Source organism: Dryobates pubescens, chromosome 32, assembly GCF_014839835.1.
Source record: "Dryobates pubescens isolate bDryPub1 chromosome 32, bDryPub1.pri, whole genome shotgun sequence".
In the NCBI taxonomy this organism is placed as follows: domain Eukaryota; kingdom Metazoa; phylum Chordata; class Aves; order Piciformes; family Picidae; genus Dryobates; species Dryobates pubescens.
The window spans coordinates 5,678,972-5,698,339 of record NC_071643.1 but is presented as its reverse complement, the minus strand read 5'-3'; the positions used below and the strand labels follow the sequence as shown (position 1 = coordinate 5,698,339).

The 19,368-nt window shown below is 49.3% G+C and overlaps 1 protein-coding gene across 1 annotated transcript; it reads right to left on the bottom strand.

Moving 5' to 3' along the window:
* Positions 1 to 264: 264 nt before the first annotated feature.
* BDH1 (3-hydroxybutyrate dehydrogenase 1) lies at positions 265 to 17,539 on the bottom strand. Its single transcript, XM_054175568.1, has 7 exons — positions 17,437 to 17,539; positions 16,017 to 16,146; positions 12,800 to 12,872; positions 10,733 to 10,843; positions 5,669 to 5,810; positions 3,579 to 3,731; positions 265 to 2,116 (listed from the first exon to the last, which is right to left on the bottom strand). The coding sequence occupies exons 2-7, from the start codon at positions 16,097 to 16,099 to the stop codon at positions 1,647 to 1,649; spliced, it is 1,032 nt and encodes a 343-aa protein (XP_054031543.1). The 5' UTR covers positions 16,100 to 16,146; positions 17,437 to 17,539; the 3' UTR covers positions 265 to 1,646.
* Positions 17,540 to 19,368: the final 1,829 nt, after the last annotated feature.

Here is a 19,368-nt window from a genome sequence, read left to right as displayed (position 1 = left end):
AGTAATCCTCTGTAATCTGTGGGAGTCTGATACAGATGCAGGTTTAAGAGCTGTGAATACAGAGACCAGAGCTTAGGCCTATTTGTCACGAGATGCAGGGCACACCTGGCACTCCTGCAGAAGTCTGGCACTGTCCACCACAGACACGCAAGCCTCAAGACTGCAGGGTCAGCCCCCGAGTGCAGTGTTTGTGGGACTGACATGAACCTCACCAAACACTTAATGAATGTGAGCCTTCCACCCTACACATTTCAACAGTAAAGAGAAGGAGCCTCTGACTTCTGTTACCATTCCTGGATACATTTATTAAGCCAAATGGGTTTGATCACGTCACAGCACGTTACCAGAGCACGTGAGATCCCTCCTCTTTCACTTGGCCAACAAAGGTATTTGAATCACTTGGTTGGTTCTGCTTTTGAGCTCTAAAATAAAAACCAATTAACCCTTCCCACATTTTCTCATGGAAAGAACTTCTGGGTTTGTCAGTTGCTTTTTCCTTTCCTTATGGTACAAAACAAACATTTCTCAGTCATGTAAACAAACATCCTGGAAATGAAACTGCTCTTGACGTTGTTGTTATGGACGTTCTGTTCAGTTTATAGCATGTTAGATGGACTTCAGCTCAGTGACTTCCTTAATGAAGTTATGATTCTTACCCTCACCTGCACCCTAAGAGTGCCTACAGGCCCTGGTCAGGTTTCAGGCCCTTCTGTGCAAGGTTCTGTACTTCAGTGCACCTCTGAGGTTCCTGATGAGAACGGCATTCACATGTGCCTGTAACCCTCTCTGCTTCCCTCTGCTCAGTGGTGATCCTCACCCATCAGAGGCGGTGGAGGTGTCCAGACTAAGTCTTGAGTTGATGTTCAATTACTGTTGAAGAGAAATGTTGCTGCAGGCCAATCCTGATTCCTGTAGTCCTGTGTGTAAAGCTGCTCATACTCATGGGAATGCTCATATGAGTAAGAAACTCCTGTGGGAAAAGTCTGTAGGATTGAGTCCCTGGATTGTTGAACTGCTTTGCAAGAAAGCATGCAAGAAAAGCAGATTGGTTCCTTTTCTCTAGGGTTTCATCAGTATCATTCAAAGAGAGAAACAGACAGGGGTCAGGTGCTCAGTTTCAGCACCTTGAGCACTTGGAGTTTTGATCCCCAAATGAAAGAAGTCTCTGCTCTGTCTTGGGCTACTGTGACCAGGCCTGGAAAAGCCTGCTGGACTCTCTCTGTCATCAGGATGCAGTGGTTTGCCATTACAGCACGGAGGGCCTCTGTTCTGTGGTGTGAAGGCTGCCTCCTAGGCAGGAACTGTGAAGACTCTGTTTGGCCATCAGCAAAAACGATTCTGAAAGCACTTTAGAGCAACTGCAGTTTAAAGAACACTTATAACTTGGTGTTTGAGGTGCAGAAGGAAGGATCACATGAAATAAATAGCAAAGAATTCACGTCCCTGCACACCTATTCCTGCCTGTGAAGCACCCCTTGGAAACGACTGCCCTTGAGGTTATGTCAGACATTGAAATGAACCCTTTAGAGCTAAAATACAGTACTCTGAGATGAGGTTAGAAAAGATATCGAATGACTGAGGGGAAGTGTGTACAACGCTCTCTACAAAACCAGTTTCCCACCTGGGTGGCCTAGGAGTGCGAGGCCTCAGTAGACATAGAGGCGGTCCGAGATGGCGGCGGGCATGTGGGTCATGATCTGCATGCGCAGCCACCAGTAGTAATCCATGGGGTGGTAGCGGGTGTAGGGCGTGGTGGAGACGAGGGCGTGGGTGACGCTCTCGATGACGGGCGAGGTGTCCCTGGAGCCGCTGTTGCAGTAGGTCTCCATCTTGCTCACCTGCTCGTCGAAGTACTTCCTGCCGTAGTCCTTGCGCACGATCTCGGGCAGCTCCTCCCACATTTTGTCGGCGATGGCCTTGATGCGCTCGGGGCTGTACAGGTTGGTGGCGGCTATGAAGTTGCCGGGCTCCACGATGCTGACCATCACCCCCTGGGGCTGCATCTCGTACCGCAGGCAGTCGGAGAAGGCCTCCACGCCGAACTTGGTGATGCAGTAGGGCGAGCGGGCAGGACTGCCCATCCGCCCCATCATGCTGCTGATGTTCACCACGCGACCTGGCAAGGGGCGAGAGCAGACACCTGACTCGCGCCGCCCGACCGACTCCTACCCACAAGGGCTGCCTGGCAGACCTGCTCACGGCTCTGCCCTGATGGCCGCAGGGCAGAAGCCTTTTGCTTGTGCTCCCCGGCTCTTTATAGCCGAGGGAGTGGGCACGTTCTGACACGCAAAGCTCAGAGCTAAGTCCAGTCTGTGGCTCAGTTGGTGGCACATAAGACCCTTAATGGGAAGGTCATGAGTTCAAGCCTGCAGTGGGCACTAGTGGCCTCCCTACTCTAGTCATGGGGTCTGTGGTGACAGGTTGGACTCGATGATCTTTGAGGTCTCTTCCAACCTTAGTGATACTGAATACAGAAGAGGCTGGACAGAGCCTGCACGGTGGGAAGCAATCGCTCAATAGCGTGCAGGGCTGAGCCCAGAGAAGAGAGAGCAGCAGCAAAGAAAGCCTCTGGCACCCAAGCTGAGCTTGTTGATTTGCAAGTCAAAGGCATGCAGTCCAGGAGCCCAGTGGTGTCTTAGACCGTCTGCTACTTAAAAGGGAATGGAATGCTCCTCCACCACAAATGGGCAGAGCAGTCTAAACCCACTGCACCCTTCTCAATGTGACAGCTGGTTTATGGCTCCGGGCATAGGGCTGAGGCCTTTCTCCTCTCCAGAAGTCATCTGTTTTGGCTAGGGAGAATGCTGGAAGGAGCCTGTGGCTGCTGCAGTCTGATCAGAAGTTGCAGCTCTGCACTTTCTAACACTGCTCATGGCTGAGTTGTGCTAGAATGAGAAACTTTGACCACAGAAGTGGATACCCTTCCACGATGGAAGAAATGCTGCCTGGGCCACATACAGCCCAGGCCTGCAGCACAGAACAACATTGTTAATGTCTGTGGATGCCTCAAGAGTAAGACATACTTTCATTTAGTCAGGGAGCTGGACCCAGCACAGGAAAGCTTTTGCCCTTTTATGCTGAGACTCACACAAGCTCCATGTCTACATTCTTTGCTGCACAAACCTCACCTCTCATACCTTACAAGCTCCTAAAGTAACACAGCACACAACTTCCCTTCAAGAGGCACATCACAGAACACTGCTGCTGCCAGCACTGCCACAGCTGGCTTTTGTATAGAGGCTAGAATTGCTCCTGGCACTGTAATTTGTGGTGGAGCTGCAGCTTCAGAACAGGTATGACAGATGAGATCTTGTGTGGGATGTTGCAGAAGGCAGCATGGATGGGAAAAAGAAATAATAACTTGTTTTTAAGACTGCTGTCTTGCTGTGTAATTCAGAGTGGTTAGGAAATCTGTCACTTGTGTGTGTGCTGTGGGTCACATTCTGTCTGTAAGGGGATGAAGGTGGACAGTGGTGCAGACAGAAGCATAATAGACCTTCAGGCCTCTGACACAGCAAGACAGGGGGCAGGATGAGGGACCTGCTCCAGGGAATGTTAGCCAGGAAGGGATCACTCACCCTTTGACCTCCTGATGAGTGGGAGAAAAGCCTTGGTGGTTCTCACAGTCCCCCACAGGTTCACTTCAGCTACCTCCATGTAGGTGTCCATGCTGGTGAACTCAACTTCCCCAAATGTGGAGATCCCAGCATTGTTGACCAGCCCCCAGAGCCCTACAAGACAAAATGGAGTGGAAAGCATTCCCTCTGTGAGACTAATGACAGCAGCTTGAAAAAGGCCTTGCTAGTAAGATTGTTGAACCACACAGCACAGCTTTTCTTTACAACTTGTAATGATGGAAGCAAGACAGGAGAGAGACAAGAGCAAACTTCAGCCTCCTGAGCAAATCTAATCACAGCCTAGATCTGTCTGTGTTGCCCAACACTGCAGCCACAGGGTAGCATGAATAAGGCTTCCCAGGAAGCCTTGAGCCAGCAGAGAACTTCAGCCTTGTCCAAGCTGTTCTTCTTGCCATTTTCTTTACACTCATCATGATATTTTAAAATGAGGAAAACAGTCTCTCCATGCAAACACTAAGAATAGGAAGGACCATGTAAGAACCAAAAAAGTAATTCTTCCAGAGTAAAATCCCTAGGGCTTCAGCAGTACCATTCAAAGAGAGAAACAGACAGGAGTCAGGTGCTCAGTTTCAGCACCTTGAGCACTTGGAGTTTTGATCCCCAAATGAAAGAAGTCTCTGCTCTGTCTTGGGCTACTGTGACCAGGCCTGGAAAAGCCTGCTGGACTCTCTCTGTCATCAGGATGCAGTGGTCTGCCATTACAGCACGGAGGGCCTCTGTTCTGTGGTGTGAAGGCTGCCTCCTAGGCAGGAACTGTGAAGACTCTGTTTGGCCATCAGCAAAAACAATTCTGAAAGCACTTTAGAGCAACTGCAGTTTAAAGAACACTTATAACTTGGTGTTTGAGGTGCAGAAGGAAGGATTACATGAAATAAATAGCAATGAATTCATGTCCCTGCACACATATTCCTGCCTGTGAAGCAGCCCTTGGGTCCCCAGAAGAGCTGCTATGTCTGCAGTGTGGGGAAGGGGGATGGAGGCATGAGTGAACATTTGTGGGCATGCATGCCACTGCCTCTCCCTTTTATTCTGCTGTAACAACTGAAGCTACCAACTCATTTAGCAGTGAAAAGAAAGATTAAAAAGGAATCTGGAATAGTATTGGTTTACATCACATATTAAACAGCTTGAGAAAGATCTGGGAAAGCTTCTCAAAACCTCACTGTTCTGTGTTGACTGACTGTGCCCAGACCTGTGTTCTCAGCAGCAGCCCAGAAAAGGCAACTGCATCCTGGCCCATGCTTGAGAGCACAGGGTTAAAAAAACTCCTTAATTTATAGAGAAGATCTAGACAGAAAAATGTAATCAGAAGTAAAAGAAATAGGTTTATGCAAAATCCCAAATAAAACATCACTGGTTGCTCTGCTTTAAAACAGCCTTCATGTTGAAGGGTGGATGAAGAAGGAGAGGGGGAAAAAAAGTGATTTACCAAAGGTGGAAAGGTTTCAGGAATGCAGGAGCAGCTGGGGTTCTCACAATACTGCAGCAGAATATGCTGTTATCAACTCAGCAGAATGAGGTAATGCAGGCTAAGAAAGTCAGCTACAGCTACTCCCTGAACTCTGAAATCTCTCCTGCAATGGCATTCATGAAACTCAGCTGGCTTTGTGAGGAAATCCTTTGCAAAGCCTCTCAATTTCCCCTGCATCTTGAAGTTCTGGGGAGTAGGGGGGAAGACAATGGAAATGTGCCAATCTGAGTCCTAATAAACTTCAAGTCACAGAAATAAAGCACTAATCCCAGGGCCTTCAACACCATCCCAAGTTCTGCTAATGTCCCTATAGGACCTAGTGGAGCAAAAACACCCCAAACATCAGTTTTCTTTGTAGATGATGCCTTAAGTGAGCAGCTGCTTTCCAGTATGGTACAACATTTAAACAGCCCAGTGCTCTGCACTGCTGCTCTTTGAAGCTTTGGGCCCTTCAATCACATGCTCAGCTTTTGAGGTGTGCCCTGGAAATACTCTCAGAGCCCAGCTGAGGGAGCTCCTGCCACCTATGAGACCTTAGAGCCCACTGCATGCCACCTACCTTTCTCTGGGTCCTCCAGGCTGTTATTCACGTGGTCCACTGCTCGGTCCACTTCTTTGCTGTCACAGACATTGAGCTGTACAGTTCTCATTCGATCACTCTTCATGTCATCCAGTTCCTTGGAGCCACCTTCCCCCTTGTCCTAGAGAGGAAGAAAGCACTGTTTTGAATCTGGTCAAAGAGCTTGTGTAGAAGACCAAATGCAGAGCAACCATCAAAGCAAGCAAAACAGAGTACTCAGAGCAGTCACAGAATATTCAGAACAGTCCTGCAGCTCTAAGAGGAAGTGGAACAGGTAGGGCTGCTCCTGCAGAGCACCATTCCTCAAACATCACCATGTGACTATGACCCCTGCCACCAACTCAGCTGGTACAAACTGCTTTGACCACCAAGAAAACAGCCAGAGCTGTATCTCCCCCAACAGGGCAACTCCAGCCCAGTAAAAGCTTCTGAGACCAAGCTATGACCCAGTGCTGCAGTGGTGGCAATATGGTGCTGTCCTCACTCTGGCTTGCACACAGGGTACACCAAACATCTTAGTGTGGGTACAGCATGGAATAGCCCACAGTGGCTGCACATGGACATTGCACAGGCTTCTCAGTCACGTTGTCAGCTCTGGGAATGACAATGCTATAGGAGGGGCTGCCTGCCCACCATGCTCTCCCTTCAGCTGATCTCTGCACACAGCTCTCACTGCCTGGAAACCCACCTACTGCCAGGAACAGACTCCTACAGAGTCCAATCATCAAGTCCCTGGGCAGCTTGTCTGCTAGCAGTTCCCCCCCAGTATCCTTTTTCAGCATTCTTTGCTTCCCTCTGTGAGCATTTTCCCACTCCCATTTCCTATCTCCACTGGTTTTTTCTCATCTTAGAACAGATTCCCTCAATGTACACCTACCCACTTACAGCCCAGCCATGTAACCAGCCAGCCCCTGAGATACCTCTCACATGGGCCAACGCTGCTAGCAACAAGGTTGCCACACCTAGAGCTAGTCCCTTCATAGCAGGGAAGCTTGACTGTGGTGCTTCCAGAACATAGTCCCAGGATATTAATGAGTTTGGGACTGTGCCTGTATCCCTTTCATGGTTATGAGCTGCTGTGTTGGCCACTCCAGGGTACTTTTGTAGAGATGAAGTCTAGCCCTGACAATAGCACTTTTGGGGAACAACCCTGCTTTACTGTAACAACTCCCTCTGTCCCCTCAATATCATCCCTCCCTAGAAGTCTTTTACTCCCCATTAACAGGCTAGACATGGAGTGTGTCCCACAGGATCACCTACAGCTGTTCAGTCGTTCTTCCCCCACCACTCAGCCATCAGATAGCCTCACTTTCTGTGCCAGCATCTGTAGGCAAACATCAGTGCTGTTCACTTCTGGCAGGTGAAGATAGCTTTTTTCCTCTGACCTGGAACAGGGCAGCTCTTCATAGCAGGGCTGTTTCCCAACTGCTGAATGATGTTAGATTGTTCTGAACACCTTAAGCCACAGGCATGCCCTGCCAGAGACTGCCAGCAGTCAGCTGTCAACAAGACAGTGCTCATCTCTGCGGTCTGAATCCGGAATGCCCATTTGCCCTCCGAGCAGGAGCTCCCTTCAGACTCCATGCTTTAGATACCACATGAGGGTGGCCATACATCCCCCTGTTTATGCACCACCTGTCTTCCAGAAAACTTTCTCCTGCTTCCTCTCATTTCTGGGTGCACAGACAGTTCCCTTAGTACCTGACATCTCTTCTGTCTTCTCCACCCTTCCTTAATCCACCGCAGACTGTTAATAGCAGTTAGTGTTTGTCCTTAAGAGAAGGCACCTGCTGCACTCTCTTGACACAGCAGCATACTGCACACAAAAGGGAGCAGTTCAAAGCCTCATGCATAGCTTAGTGGTGTTTGTTTTTATGTCACTGAAAACAGAGTCTCGTGCTACGTTTGCTGCTCACTCAAACCCATCGTGGTGCTGAAGCCGGGGTGTGTGGCAAGGCCTGGAAACGCATACAGGTGGCACAGGAGGGAATGCCACCAGAGAATCAGCAAATGCAAGCATGCAAGTCCCTTGGAAAGAGAAGATATGGCTAAAGGGAAGACCATTAAGGCTAAGATGGGTCTTTCCCCAGTCCCAGCTCTGCAAGGTGCTACAAAATCTCAGGGCCACAGCAACAAACCAGCTCTGGGATCTTTGCAGCATCGTCTTCTGCCCTCCCATCCGCAAGCAGCTGGGCACTTAGGGCTGGGATCCTGGCCAAGAGTTGGACTCTGAGCATTAACCCAGACTCATAGGGCTGTTCCCTTGGCTTTTCAGAAAGGGCAGATGGGTGGCATTTAAGTCAGGCATCCTGTGACTGTGTCATACTTCCCTGTCATAGGATGCAGCCTGTGCAATTCCTGGGCCCATATGCAGCAGCGGAAAGACCTTCTGGTGCTCTATCAACAGACCAGTACTTCCCTGCTGGCAGCCCCAGGCTCCAGTCCCCATGGCAGGAGGACCCAACTCTTGCATACTGAAAAAGCACACCACTGCCTCATCTTCCTCTTTCCATGGTTACCTTCTGTACCTTTATTAGTGTGTTCCTGAAGTGCTATGTAACACTCCATGGCTCCAAGCACTCTTGGTGAGCCATACAGTAACTGGCCTGCATGCTGGCTCGCTCAGATAACCTCTGTGTTCTCATCCCCCTGCAAGCCCCAAGAGGACTAAGCACACAAAGCAAAGCGAAGAGGGCTTCCATCACACTCCTGACAGCCATAACAAACATCACATATGTCCACTGGTAACAGATACTGATGAAAAAATACCTTCTTCATCTTGTGTCAGCTGGTGCCTCCAGCTACTAACCAAGGAGGAAAAAATAAGACAGCTGCAGCGTGATCTTTCATTGGATCCAGCCTGTCACTGTCTTTTGGTAATGAAGCAATAACCCAGCTCTCACCAATGTACTTGCCAGTGAAAATGTTAGGAAGAAGAACTGTGTGTGAAACAGCACACTGTTAGCACAGATCCATCCTTGGGCTCCCCTCAGCCATGACTCTCTCAGCTCTCTCAGGTATCCTTCAGTAAAAACAGTCAGGTGCTCAGGATCTGGCCACTTTACAAAACCTTTCCTGATGAGGAGTCAGCACTGCCCACATTTTTAATCTAACATTCCTAAGAATAGCATATAACCTGAGGGCATGATGCCTCCCCAAACTGAAGTATGCTTGTGATGTACAGGTGTGCTGTGAAAAACAGTCCCATGAAAATAACACTGAAGTTTCATAGTCACTTCCTCTCTGTCAGGGTTAGGTTAAATATATCCAAGCAAAAGATGATGGTTCTTACTGCTGCCTCCACTTTCATCTAGCATCTAAAAGCACACCAGGCTTTTGCTGCCCCTAAAATCAGCACCAGCAACAACTGCACTCTGATCAGAATCCTGATTACAGATCTGCTAGTGAAACAATGGGCAATCAGCTCGGCCTCCCGAAGGTGTTTTAGTTCTACAGAGCAGTTCTATATACAGTCTGTGTCTGAAGATAAATAGGAGGCCAAGCTGCAAACTGAGCAGCTTTGGCATTTTACAGTGTTCTTGTGATGACAACAGCTGTTAGCAGGCTTGAGGGAGTCACACAGATTTGGGAACATGGGATGCGAGTCCAGCTAAAGAAGCACCATTTGATTACACAGTGATACACCAAAGCTGTCTAGTGATTTTTGGCCAGGAAGTAAAGCCTAAAAGAGTTCTGGCATGCTGCTGCATGTCAGCTTATGCTAAAATTGTCAGAGGCCAAGATTTCCCACTAACATGCATTCACTAGAACAAGCACTGAAGACATCAGACTGGAGGGGAGGTTTCAGCAACAGAGACACGCTCGCTGAAGATTTGGTCTTTCTGGCAGCTCAGAGAGAGGAAGTGAAACCCAGGAGTAACTTTGCAGCTCTAAAGTTTTTGTCTCCTGTCAACACAGAGGCAGGCTGTTATTCTAAAGCGTGGATTTTAAGCCTGTGACGTTCTTATAGTCTCTAATATTGCTCTTCAGTTACAAAAGCTGAATAAAAACATCTGCCAAACATCTACCCTCTCCCCACACCTTGTGAAAAGCACCGGTTTCCAGGTGTCTTATTCTGTGAGGCCTGTAGAGGGCGCCTTGGTTAACAAATAGATCTTTGACCCAAGGCTGAGACACCTCAAGGGACAGAGCTAGAGCAACACTTTTGAAACAAATGCAGCAGAAAGAAACTAGTCATTTAAGCAAAACGTGGCAAGAATGGAAAAAAAAAATCAACAGCAGAAAGAGTACTGAGCCGTTTAAAAACAGCTGGCAAATTCTCTTTAAATAATAGAACCATTCAAGATACATTTAAAAGTGATGAGTGTGCTAAAAGATTAGGATCAAAATAACTGACCCACCCCAGGATATCCTGAGGAGCAGGTTTGTTTCTGTTGGGTAACAGCCATTCAGTTGAAAACCTGCCAGTGCTTCATATGGAGAGAGAGGCTAAAGCTCTCTCCTGTTCTCCATGACCAGGCATCTCTGATTGCCATACAGAGGGCTCCTGGAGAACATACCAAAACTGCGTCACTAAGCTATTTGTGGCCTCATTCCGCTCCCATTTGCACTTGTGGCACTCTATCGCCTCACAGCGATTTCAAGAGGCCTCCAGTGCACACTGAGGCATGGTTCTACTCATGAATACAGAAAAATGTGCTCACACTCTGTCATAAAATCATTGGTGGCTCGGTGGATGTCACAACTAATCAAAACAAACCTTGTATAAATATGTAGAGTTTAAGAGCAGGGCCAAAGGTCCAGACTCAACCTGACCCCAAAACTTACTTACGGATTAGCCTATACAATTAGTTTTGGGGTTCTGGTCCATCAGATAAGGAACAGACCACAGTGTGATGATTCAGTAAAGAACCTCCTTAGATACCAATCAGTCCTGTTACTGCTCTAGAAAATTCAAGCCTCATGTCTTTCTGTTTGGGCTACCAATCACCCCCATTCCATGCAGGGTGGACAGGAAAGCCTGACTTTGCTACGGGTGTGCGCACGTGTCCCAGGTGAAGAGCACAGCTTTTGTTTCCCTACCTTTTGCAGGCATCCAGCGTAAACAATTAAACCTTTGGCATGGAGGTGCTTGGCCAATTCAAATCCAAACCCTGAGTCACAGCCTGTTATAAGCACAGCTCTGGTGTTGATCTGCAAAACAAACAGGAACAAAATGCACTGGAATCGAGTATATGAAGTCGGCGATTGACACAGAACACAGCCACGTCCTTGGCCACCAGCAGCCTGTTCCAGGGAATGTTCTCTGCATTCACTGCCGGCTACTGCCACCCAGTGCCTCCTGAAGACAAGGAACAAAGGTCTCACACTGAGTGAATGAGGCAGGATCGCTGGCCCTCCAAAAGTAAGAGAAGTTCAGCACCTCTGACAACAGGCTCCCAAGGCAAAGAGACCAAACCAACCGCCCTTCTCTGGCAGTTCACATCCATCTTGAAACCTGGAAATACTCCAGACAGTCCCCAGGACAGGTTTTGCCTTCAGTAGGAACTGCTCCTGTAATGCTCAAAGAGTCAGGAGTATGCTCTCCTGTGCCATGCAGCTCACAGGCTATGGGGAAGGTAGCCTGACTAAGAAGAAAGTGAGCTTGTCTGCTCACTCTTCTTTCTCCCTCTAGCATGTGAACTCTCTGTTGCTGGGGTTTTATAGCTGAGCAGAACCAAGTACATCTAACACTTGAAATTAAGACCAGACTTTGTGCTCTTTTGGAGATCTTATTTTTCCAACTTAAAATTGAAATAATTAAATTTCTTTCTCCAAACCCCTTCTTCTAACTCAGAGAGGCAGCAGTTAAGTGACATGCTGAAAAATGCATGGTGTGCCAGACATTCCAGCAGCACAAGTACACACACAGCTAGGTGCTGCTGCTGGCAGGAATAGGAAATCATTACTTGTAATTACTTCCAACTAATTTCTTCTAACAAACCAGCAATTTGGCTTTCCCCAGCATAAACAGGGACTGATCAGGAGCAGGGAAGTCATTGTGCCCCTGTACTCAGCACTGGTTACACCACACCTTGAGTACTGTGTCCAGTTCTGGGCCCCTCAATTTAAGAAGGACATTGAGACTCTTGAATGTGTCCAGAGAAGGGCACCGAGGCTGGGGAGAGGCCTTGAGCACAGCCCTGTGAGGAGAGGCTGAGGGAGCTGAGGTTGCTTAGCCTGGAGAAGAGGAGGCTCAGGGGAGACCTTCTTGCTGGCTACAACTACCTGAAGGGAGGTTGTAGCCAGGAGGGGGTTGGTCTCTTCTCCCAGCAACCAGCACCAGAACAAGAGGACACAGTCTCAAGCTGTGCCAGGGGAAGTTTAGGCTGGAGGTGAGGAGAAAGTTCTTCCCAGAGAGAGTTGTTAGCCATTGGAATGTGCTGCCCAGGGAGGTGGTGGAGTCGCCGTCCCTGGACGTGTTCAAGAGGGGATTGGATGTGGCAGTTGGTGCCATGGTCTAGTAGTCCTGAGGTCTTGGGTGACAGGTTGGACTTATCTTTGAGGTCCTTTCCAACCTTATTGATTCTATGATCAGGGTCACACTGGAAGCCCAGCAGCCATGCAAGGACCATATCTGAATTTCGCTGAGACTGTGTCCCAGGCTTACAGAGCAAGATGTGCACACTCTGGCACTGCTACACTGCCACAAGGGAGGCAAGAGGGCAAAACACTTCCCTACCTTTTGCCTGGTACTGGTCCTGGCAAACTAGAACCTTCAAGGAATGGGCTGTTAAAGAAGAGGTCCTCTCTCCAGATCAAGAGGCGAGGACACACACATTTATTTACCTCTCTTGAAATGACCATACTCCAGAAACATATTGTTTGTTGTGCAAATTCCCTCCACTCTATGGTGGAAGATTTTGTCTGCTGACTGAGTTCCAAAAATAGAAAAATCACACTGGTCTGATTGCTTATTTCCATCCTCTGCAGCATGCACTGTGCTACGTCAATGGAAGCCTGTGATAGGAAAGAATGTGCAGTATGTTGGAGAGGTCCAGCTCAGAGTCTTTCTGGCAAATTGGAAAAGTGCATTAAGTCACCAGGCTTCAGGGATTTTAAGACCTCATCTCAGCAGAACTAACTCCTGGAAACCACAATCACACTCACCTGATCAACTTCACTCGCATAACTGCGGCTGCCACACGGGGACAAGAGAGGGACACAAACTCTTTGCAGTGGCCTGTTAGAAAAATCCAACAAACAACAGAACAATCAGGCATGGAATACCTTGTCTGTACCCTGGAACTGCAGCACACACATGAAAAGGAAAGCAGTGTGCCTGTAGGTATGATGCAGACTGTCACTTGAGAAAACAGAATTCAGCCTACAGTTCTCCATATTCGGAGCCTGTGTACTTCCTGCAGTATGAAACACTGGTTTCTCAAAAGCCCTTGATGCGATTTCTAGCTGCAGAGCCTGTCTGGATATTATGAAGAATTCTAAAATAGCTCCCAATCTGGAGGCACAGAGCAGCTCCCACCCACAAAATGGGAACTAGAGCATTTTCAGTTCCACAAAGCTCAGGTAGGCAAAGTCGATGGTTTGTCTTGTTATTCTTCTGTGGCATTGTCTCTGACACCCGGCCTAAGGTCGCATTGGTCCAATTTCTCTCTCGCTGCTTTTACACACAGCTGCATGTTTCTATCATCTTGTATGACATTTCTTCCTCTGCAGTGTCTACCCAGTAGATACTCTTAGATCTTATATACTCTTTTTGCAGCTGTCAAAAGTAAGAAGACACTGTCTTTCAGCAATACCTGCCATGCTGATCCGAAGCTCCCCCTTTGCAGTGTGCCCAACTCCCAGGAAGATAAATCACGTTGGCAAAGACAGGCCGGAATGAAGCAACAATGCCTTCCATTAAGTACCTGTTTAGAAAAGCTGTGCTACCAGTAGCACAGTACTTTCTTAGGTCTTGCCTAAGATTGGGCAATTGGCCTTAGACAACACACCACAGTGACCCTGGCCTCTGTCCCTGCCAGCCACTTCTCTACCATCATTTTCAGTTTTACTTTGAGCACTGACACTGCCCTCACAGAGCCTTCTGGCATTCCCCTAGACTTGCTGTACTTCTTCCACCCTCTGGCTCCTCTCACAACATCTATCCTTCAGCACAGCTTATCTTCTAGGCTGCTCCTCTAAGTGAATTTGCCTAATCATTCACAATTATCTCCTGCCATCACAGGCAATTCAAGGGTGACCTGTGCTACACTAAAGAGCAATCTGGAGACACTCTTGACTTTTGAGCTGCATCTTGGGAAAGCAAGGCTAGAAAAAGGGTCTGCTAGAGCAGAAGCTTTGAACCAGATGGGAAGGGTCTGCTAGAGCAGAAGCTTTGAACCAGATGGGAAGGGTCTGCTAGGGTAGAAGCTTTGAACCAGATGGGAAGGGTCTGCTAGAGCAGAAGCTTTGAACCAGATGGGAAGGGTCTGCTAGAGCAGAAGCCTTGAATCAGATGGGAAGGGCCTGCTCACCTTCCTGCAACACTTCAGCTCCTTTCCTAACTTTGAGTGTCACAAGCCAAATCATCTCTTGAAATAGCAACAGCCAATTTAATTGTTGCAAGGTCAGACCCCAGGCACAGTCTGTGTTAACACCACGGACTTCCAAACCTGGCTTAGAACGTCATCTCAACAGTAAGTTTCTCTGAAAGAGCCCAGAAATGTTCATTTCTTTTAGTTGCATGAACTAAACTTTTATTTTTCAGTGTCATGCCTAGGCCCATTATTTCACTGCTGAGCACCAAATTGCTGCTGTTAGCCACAATAACCTGCAAAGAACAGCTGCGTGACACTCTGCCTACCTTGACCAGAAGGCAAGAGCATAAAATAGATGCTGGCTGCTGATCTGCAGGCATATCATCAAAGGAACAGCTACCATGCCTATGCAGTGAGCCCACACACAGAGCAATAATGTACCATCAGCCATTTCTGTCTTTCTGCATGACTGAACTCTAGAAACTTTTAAAATGCATATAGGGTCCTTGAATTGAACCTGTGCTCGTGACTATGCCTTTGCTTCTGTTCAGTTACACTAAAAAAGGCAGTGCTTATCTTCAACTAAATAAATGCTACTTCAATGCATTTAGATACCAGCAGAGTGACAAGATTGTCTTTCAAACAACTAGATTTCCACTTCAGGTTTAGCACCTTACAGGTACTTCAAAAAAAGCACAGCATATTTTTGCCCTTAGTACAAGATGCACAAAGCACAAATACACAGCAAGTGAAACAAAAGAAGGGGCAGGGGGGTGGGGGAAAGGAGGGACAGTGAAGGGGGGAGGATGATGAAAATTCTTTTCTTAAGTTAATGAAAGACTAATTTGTATTTTTAAGGCCATAGCAGGCTCCTGTTGGTGCAGCTTTGGCATGTGTGAAGTAAAGAGGAGATAAATGGCCTATGTCCGTTTGCAGAGGAAATCTCTATCAGCTTAGTTCTCTTTGGTCTCTACAGCTCCCTGTTACAGGAGCTGTCCTTGACGGTGATGGTGCCAGATAGCACTGTCAACAGCAGTAAAACAGCACTGGAGGTGGCAGTTCTTGCTTGGTGGGCCATGAGCCACTTTCAAACAGCTTGTGTAAAGCTCATGGTACACACGCCGCTGTTTGGAAACCCCGCTCTAAAGCAAAGTCAGTGGAAGTGCTCAGCCTGACCCGAATGTGGACTAGTAGAGTTCCCACGTGGATCAATACAAAAGGGTACAGTGGTTGGTAGGTTTGTTGGTTTGGGTTTGCTTGGGGTTTTTTTTCAGAGCTAGGAATTAGACAGGCAATTGTCTGTTCAGAAAAAAACCAGAAATGGCTCACCTCCACTTCTCACTAAAACTCTGCCTCTAAGCTTTCTCATTTCATGTGACTCATTGCCTCATTAATAAAGAGATAAATGACAGCTCCTTGCACTGCAGCAAGGCCTACTTTCAGATATTCAGGAATAAATCCTTGCTTGAAACTGAATTACTGCTGTATTCAACCTCCTTTTGACTACAGACCACTGTCCAAGTGTAAGAAACCATGCCACCAACCACTCCTTGCATACAGAGTACCTCTGTGCTCAGCAAAACGATCAAGCACCGGCACAGGTTGCCCAGGCAGACTGGGGAGTCTCCATCCTTGGAGATTTTCACAAGCCATCTGCACAGTCATAAGCAACCAGCTCTAGGAGGCCCTGCTTGATCCAGTGGGTTGGACCACATGACCTCCAGAGGTACCTTGCAACCTCAACCACCTTGTGATTCTGTAAATAAACTGTCCTACTGAAATCAACTGAGCCCTCCAACTATGCTTCACTCAAGATCTCCCTGCTTGTTCTCCACCAACTTACTTACCTGATGCCCTTCCCTGGGTCCTTGAAATTCAGGGTTTTCACAGCAAAGTTCTGGAGAGGCCGGGACAGCTTGGTAGCCAACATCCTTCCAACTAACTCTCTACCAACAGCAAGACTGTTCTCCCTTAGTTCTGCAATACAAGATAGCACCTCAGTTTTAGTTGCTCACTTCTCTTGTATGTCATGCTGACTTCATGTATTTCAACAAGAAAATAAAGTCCAAAGGGGTTCCTCTTTCCCCCTTGCAGTCCCCCACCTTGAGAGAAACAGCACAAACACCTCAAGATACTTTTGAATAAGATTCTAAGTAAACTGACAAGCAGGAAGGTATTAAAGAAAATGTCAGCTTCTCTGTCTGCAATGCACCTTGTCTGAAACAGCTTTAAAACAGGATAGTCACATGTAATATACTATTTCAACTGAGCTATATAAAATCATTTCACACTAAGATATAACTTCAAGCCACAAGTGATGTTATTATGTGTTCCCAAAGCAACCCTTGGGCTCTACAGCTAGCACAGCCAGCAGGTTAAAATTACATTTAGTTGTTAATTAAGCAGCTGGTGATGCTGGACTATACAGAGGCATCACCATTAAATTCACTTAGCAGGGGGGAAACATCTGAAGAACAAGAGGTGGGTACAGAAATTTAGTTTCAATCATATTTATCATGAATGAAACTGATCCAGCACACAAAAGAGGTCATCCCAGATGAATGTACATCCTCCTGTAGAAGAGCAGAATAAACGGTATCTCCTTGGTAGGGCTTATTTACATCTCTGCCAAAGGCTGGGCTGCTGCCGCCGCAGCTCCGGGGCCCGCTGGGAAAGAGGCCTCGACTGAAAACCCAGGAAATTACCACAAAAGAGAAGCTGGTGGGGTAGTAGGCTCCGAAGGGAGAGGTCTAGGCTCAAGAGCCGGCTCCGGTAATCCTCACAGGCTGAGGGGGTTTGATCAAATTCAAACGCTCGGTTGCAGCCCACGCGATTTTTCGTGAGGGATCTTGCAGGGAGGGGGCGAGGGGCCGGGCCTGCCCCACGCAGAGGCGCGGCTCCCGCGGCCGGGAGCAGGCAAACGGCGCTCGGCAAGGGCAGGCAGTGCGCAGCAGCCGGGCGGGAGCAGCAGGGCTCGACGCGCGGCAGCGGAGGCGCCCGGCGGGCGGCGCGGGGCGGGCTGCGGCCGGGGGCCGTGCGGGGCAGAGCCCAGCGCCCCCAGCCTCAGGCCGCGGCCTGCCCCGCCTGGATCGCCCCCTCCCACAAGCGGGCAAGGTCATCGATTGGCCCAGTAACCAGGGGAACCAGGGGGACCGGCGGGGCCGGCCTGCCACTACCGTCGCCGCCCCCTCCCTAACTCCGGGCCCGCCTGCCCCTCTCCCCTCCGCGGAGGCCCGAGGCTGCGGCAGGGGGTTACCCGCGCCTTACCTGGAGCCGGCGGGCCTGCCGGGCGCTGCTGCCGTTTGAATGAGGCTGGGCCCGGCTGCAGGGGCGCGGCGGGGGGCGGACCGGGGGAAGGGCTGGGGCGGGCGCGGGAGACGGCGGCGATAGGCTGTGGCCGGTGGTGTGGGGCGCCGCGATGCTGCTGCTGGCGTTGGGCGCCGCGCTGCTGCTGGCGGGCGGCGGGCGGTGCCTGGCCCGCAGCCTCCTCCTCCTAATGCCGCGGCATGCCCGCCGCGCCTTGCCTGTGAGTACAGCGGCGAGAGGCCGGGGGTCTTCGGCCTCTTCGCGGAGGAAGTCTCCCGGGGCGACCCCGGGGCACAAAATGGCGCCGCGCCTTCAGGCTCTTCTCCGTCTGCCGTTTAAGCGCATCAGCGCCGGTGACGCAGTCTGAGCGAGCGCCTGGGCCGGCGCTGGGCTAGCGCCGGTGCTGGGCTAGCGCCGGCGCTGCGCGGGCAGGTGCAATGCCTGGCTCTGAAGAGCCGTGGGCGGGCTGCGGCCCCTCGCTGGGGGCTCGGCCGGGGCCGCCAAGCGCTGCCGCCCTGTCCCCGCGGTGCCACCGCGCCCGCGTTAGTGCGCTGGGGTCCTGAGGCGGCGGGTGCGTGGAGTTTGTTCCAGTTCTCTAAATTTGGAAACGAGCATAAGGGAGGAAAAAACAGCCCTGTGAACGGAACAGGCTTGCATAACCAGTCTCTCTCACAGATTCTAGAGGAATGACACAGAATATCTGAGGGTGCTTTCGCTCTGTCGCAGTTAACTTTGCTCTCGTTTATGCTCCAGACAACTTTTCAGCAGGCAGTGAACGTGGGTTTGCTTAAAGGCTGACAACTCAGTCCTGCCCCCCAGAAATGGACAGATAACAGCTTTAGCCCGTTCGCAGCCTTCTGCTCTTCCATCTGTTCAGCTTTTCTGCTGGTTCCCATCCCTGCCCCACTCGAGAAAATGCCCTGCATTTATTGAAGATTTTCCATTCCCTTTTCCTGGGATTGAAAGCCTCAACCTCCCTGCTCGGCTTGATCCCTTTCCCCAAAGTTTACTGTGTTAATCTGATAACAAAGAAGAGGTCAGGGAAGGGCATTAAAGGGAAAAGGATCCAGAAAACAAGTTACATAGTGAAAGAGAAAATCTAGGCAAGCATGGTGGGTTCCCACATTATGCTGAGACCGAGGCTGATAAAGTAGCTTCACTTTCCTTAGCCTCTTTTGCATTATATCGTTTTGTATAGATTCCTTCCCTTACCTGCATGAGGAAAAACAGTTCTACTATTTAACATAGCAAGCATATCCCAGGAAGGTGTGTGCATGTGAGCTGGCTGCAGGGTAAAATCTGGCTGTTTTGACCTGTGGAACATCTGTTAGAGTGCTGTGGGTCACACTGCAAGGATACAGACACTTACTCTGCCCAGAAGCCACAGCAACACCTCCGGTACAAGAACTTAGCATGCACTCTTGGCAGGTCTCAGGTGTCCTGGCACCACACAGGGGTGCTGCCTGCTGTATGGTACTGCCTGAGAGCTCTGTGTGACCATTAGTGAGGCACCTGATGTTCCTCAAAACGCTGATGAAGGTCACTGCGATGCCTGCTAGAGAGATGGTTGCTGGTTGTCTCTGCCAGTCTCAGCACTGTGTCAAACTGTAAGCTGCAGACTGACCTTATCAAAACTCCAGGAATGAGGCCCATTAAGCCTTATCTTGTGAATTCCAAAAGATAAGGATAACCAGGCTTTCCTGGGTGCCAACTGATTTTTTGGGATAGGATCTTTCTGGCTGGGAATGGGGTTGCTCCTTGCTCTCATCCCTGGGAGCTCTTCATGGCACAAAGGCAATGGCATCTACAGATGTGAGGTTTAGTACCTCCCTTGGGTTTCTGCATCCTCTTTAGCGCTGCTGGAGCCTCAGGCTGTTATGAGGCATGCTGCTG

Coding starts and splice junctions, on each gene's coding strand:
- BDH1 (XM_054175568.1), bottom strand. CDS start 16,099: ATGTTGGCTACCAAGCTGTCCCGGCCTCTCCAGAACTTTGCTGTGAAA. Junction 10,844..12,799: donor ATGCGAGTGAAGTTGATCAG/GTGAGTGTGATT, acceptor TTTGTTTTGCAG/ATCAACACCAGAGCTGTGCT. Junction 2,117..3,578: donor ACTCATCAGGAGGTCAAAGG/GTGAGTGATCCC, acceptor GCCCCTTGCCAG/GTCGCGTGGTGAACATCAGC.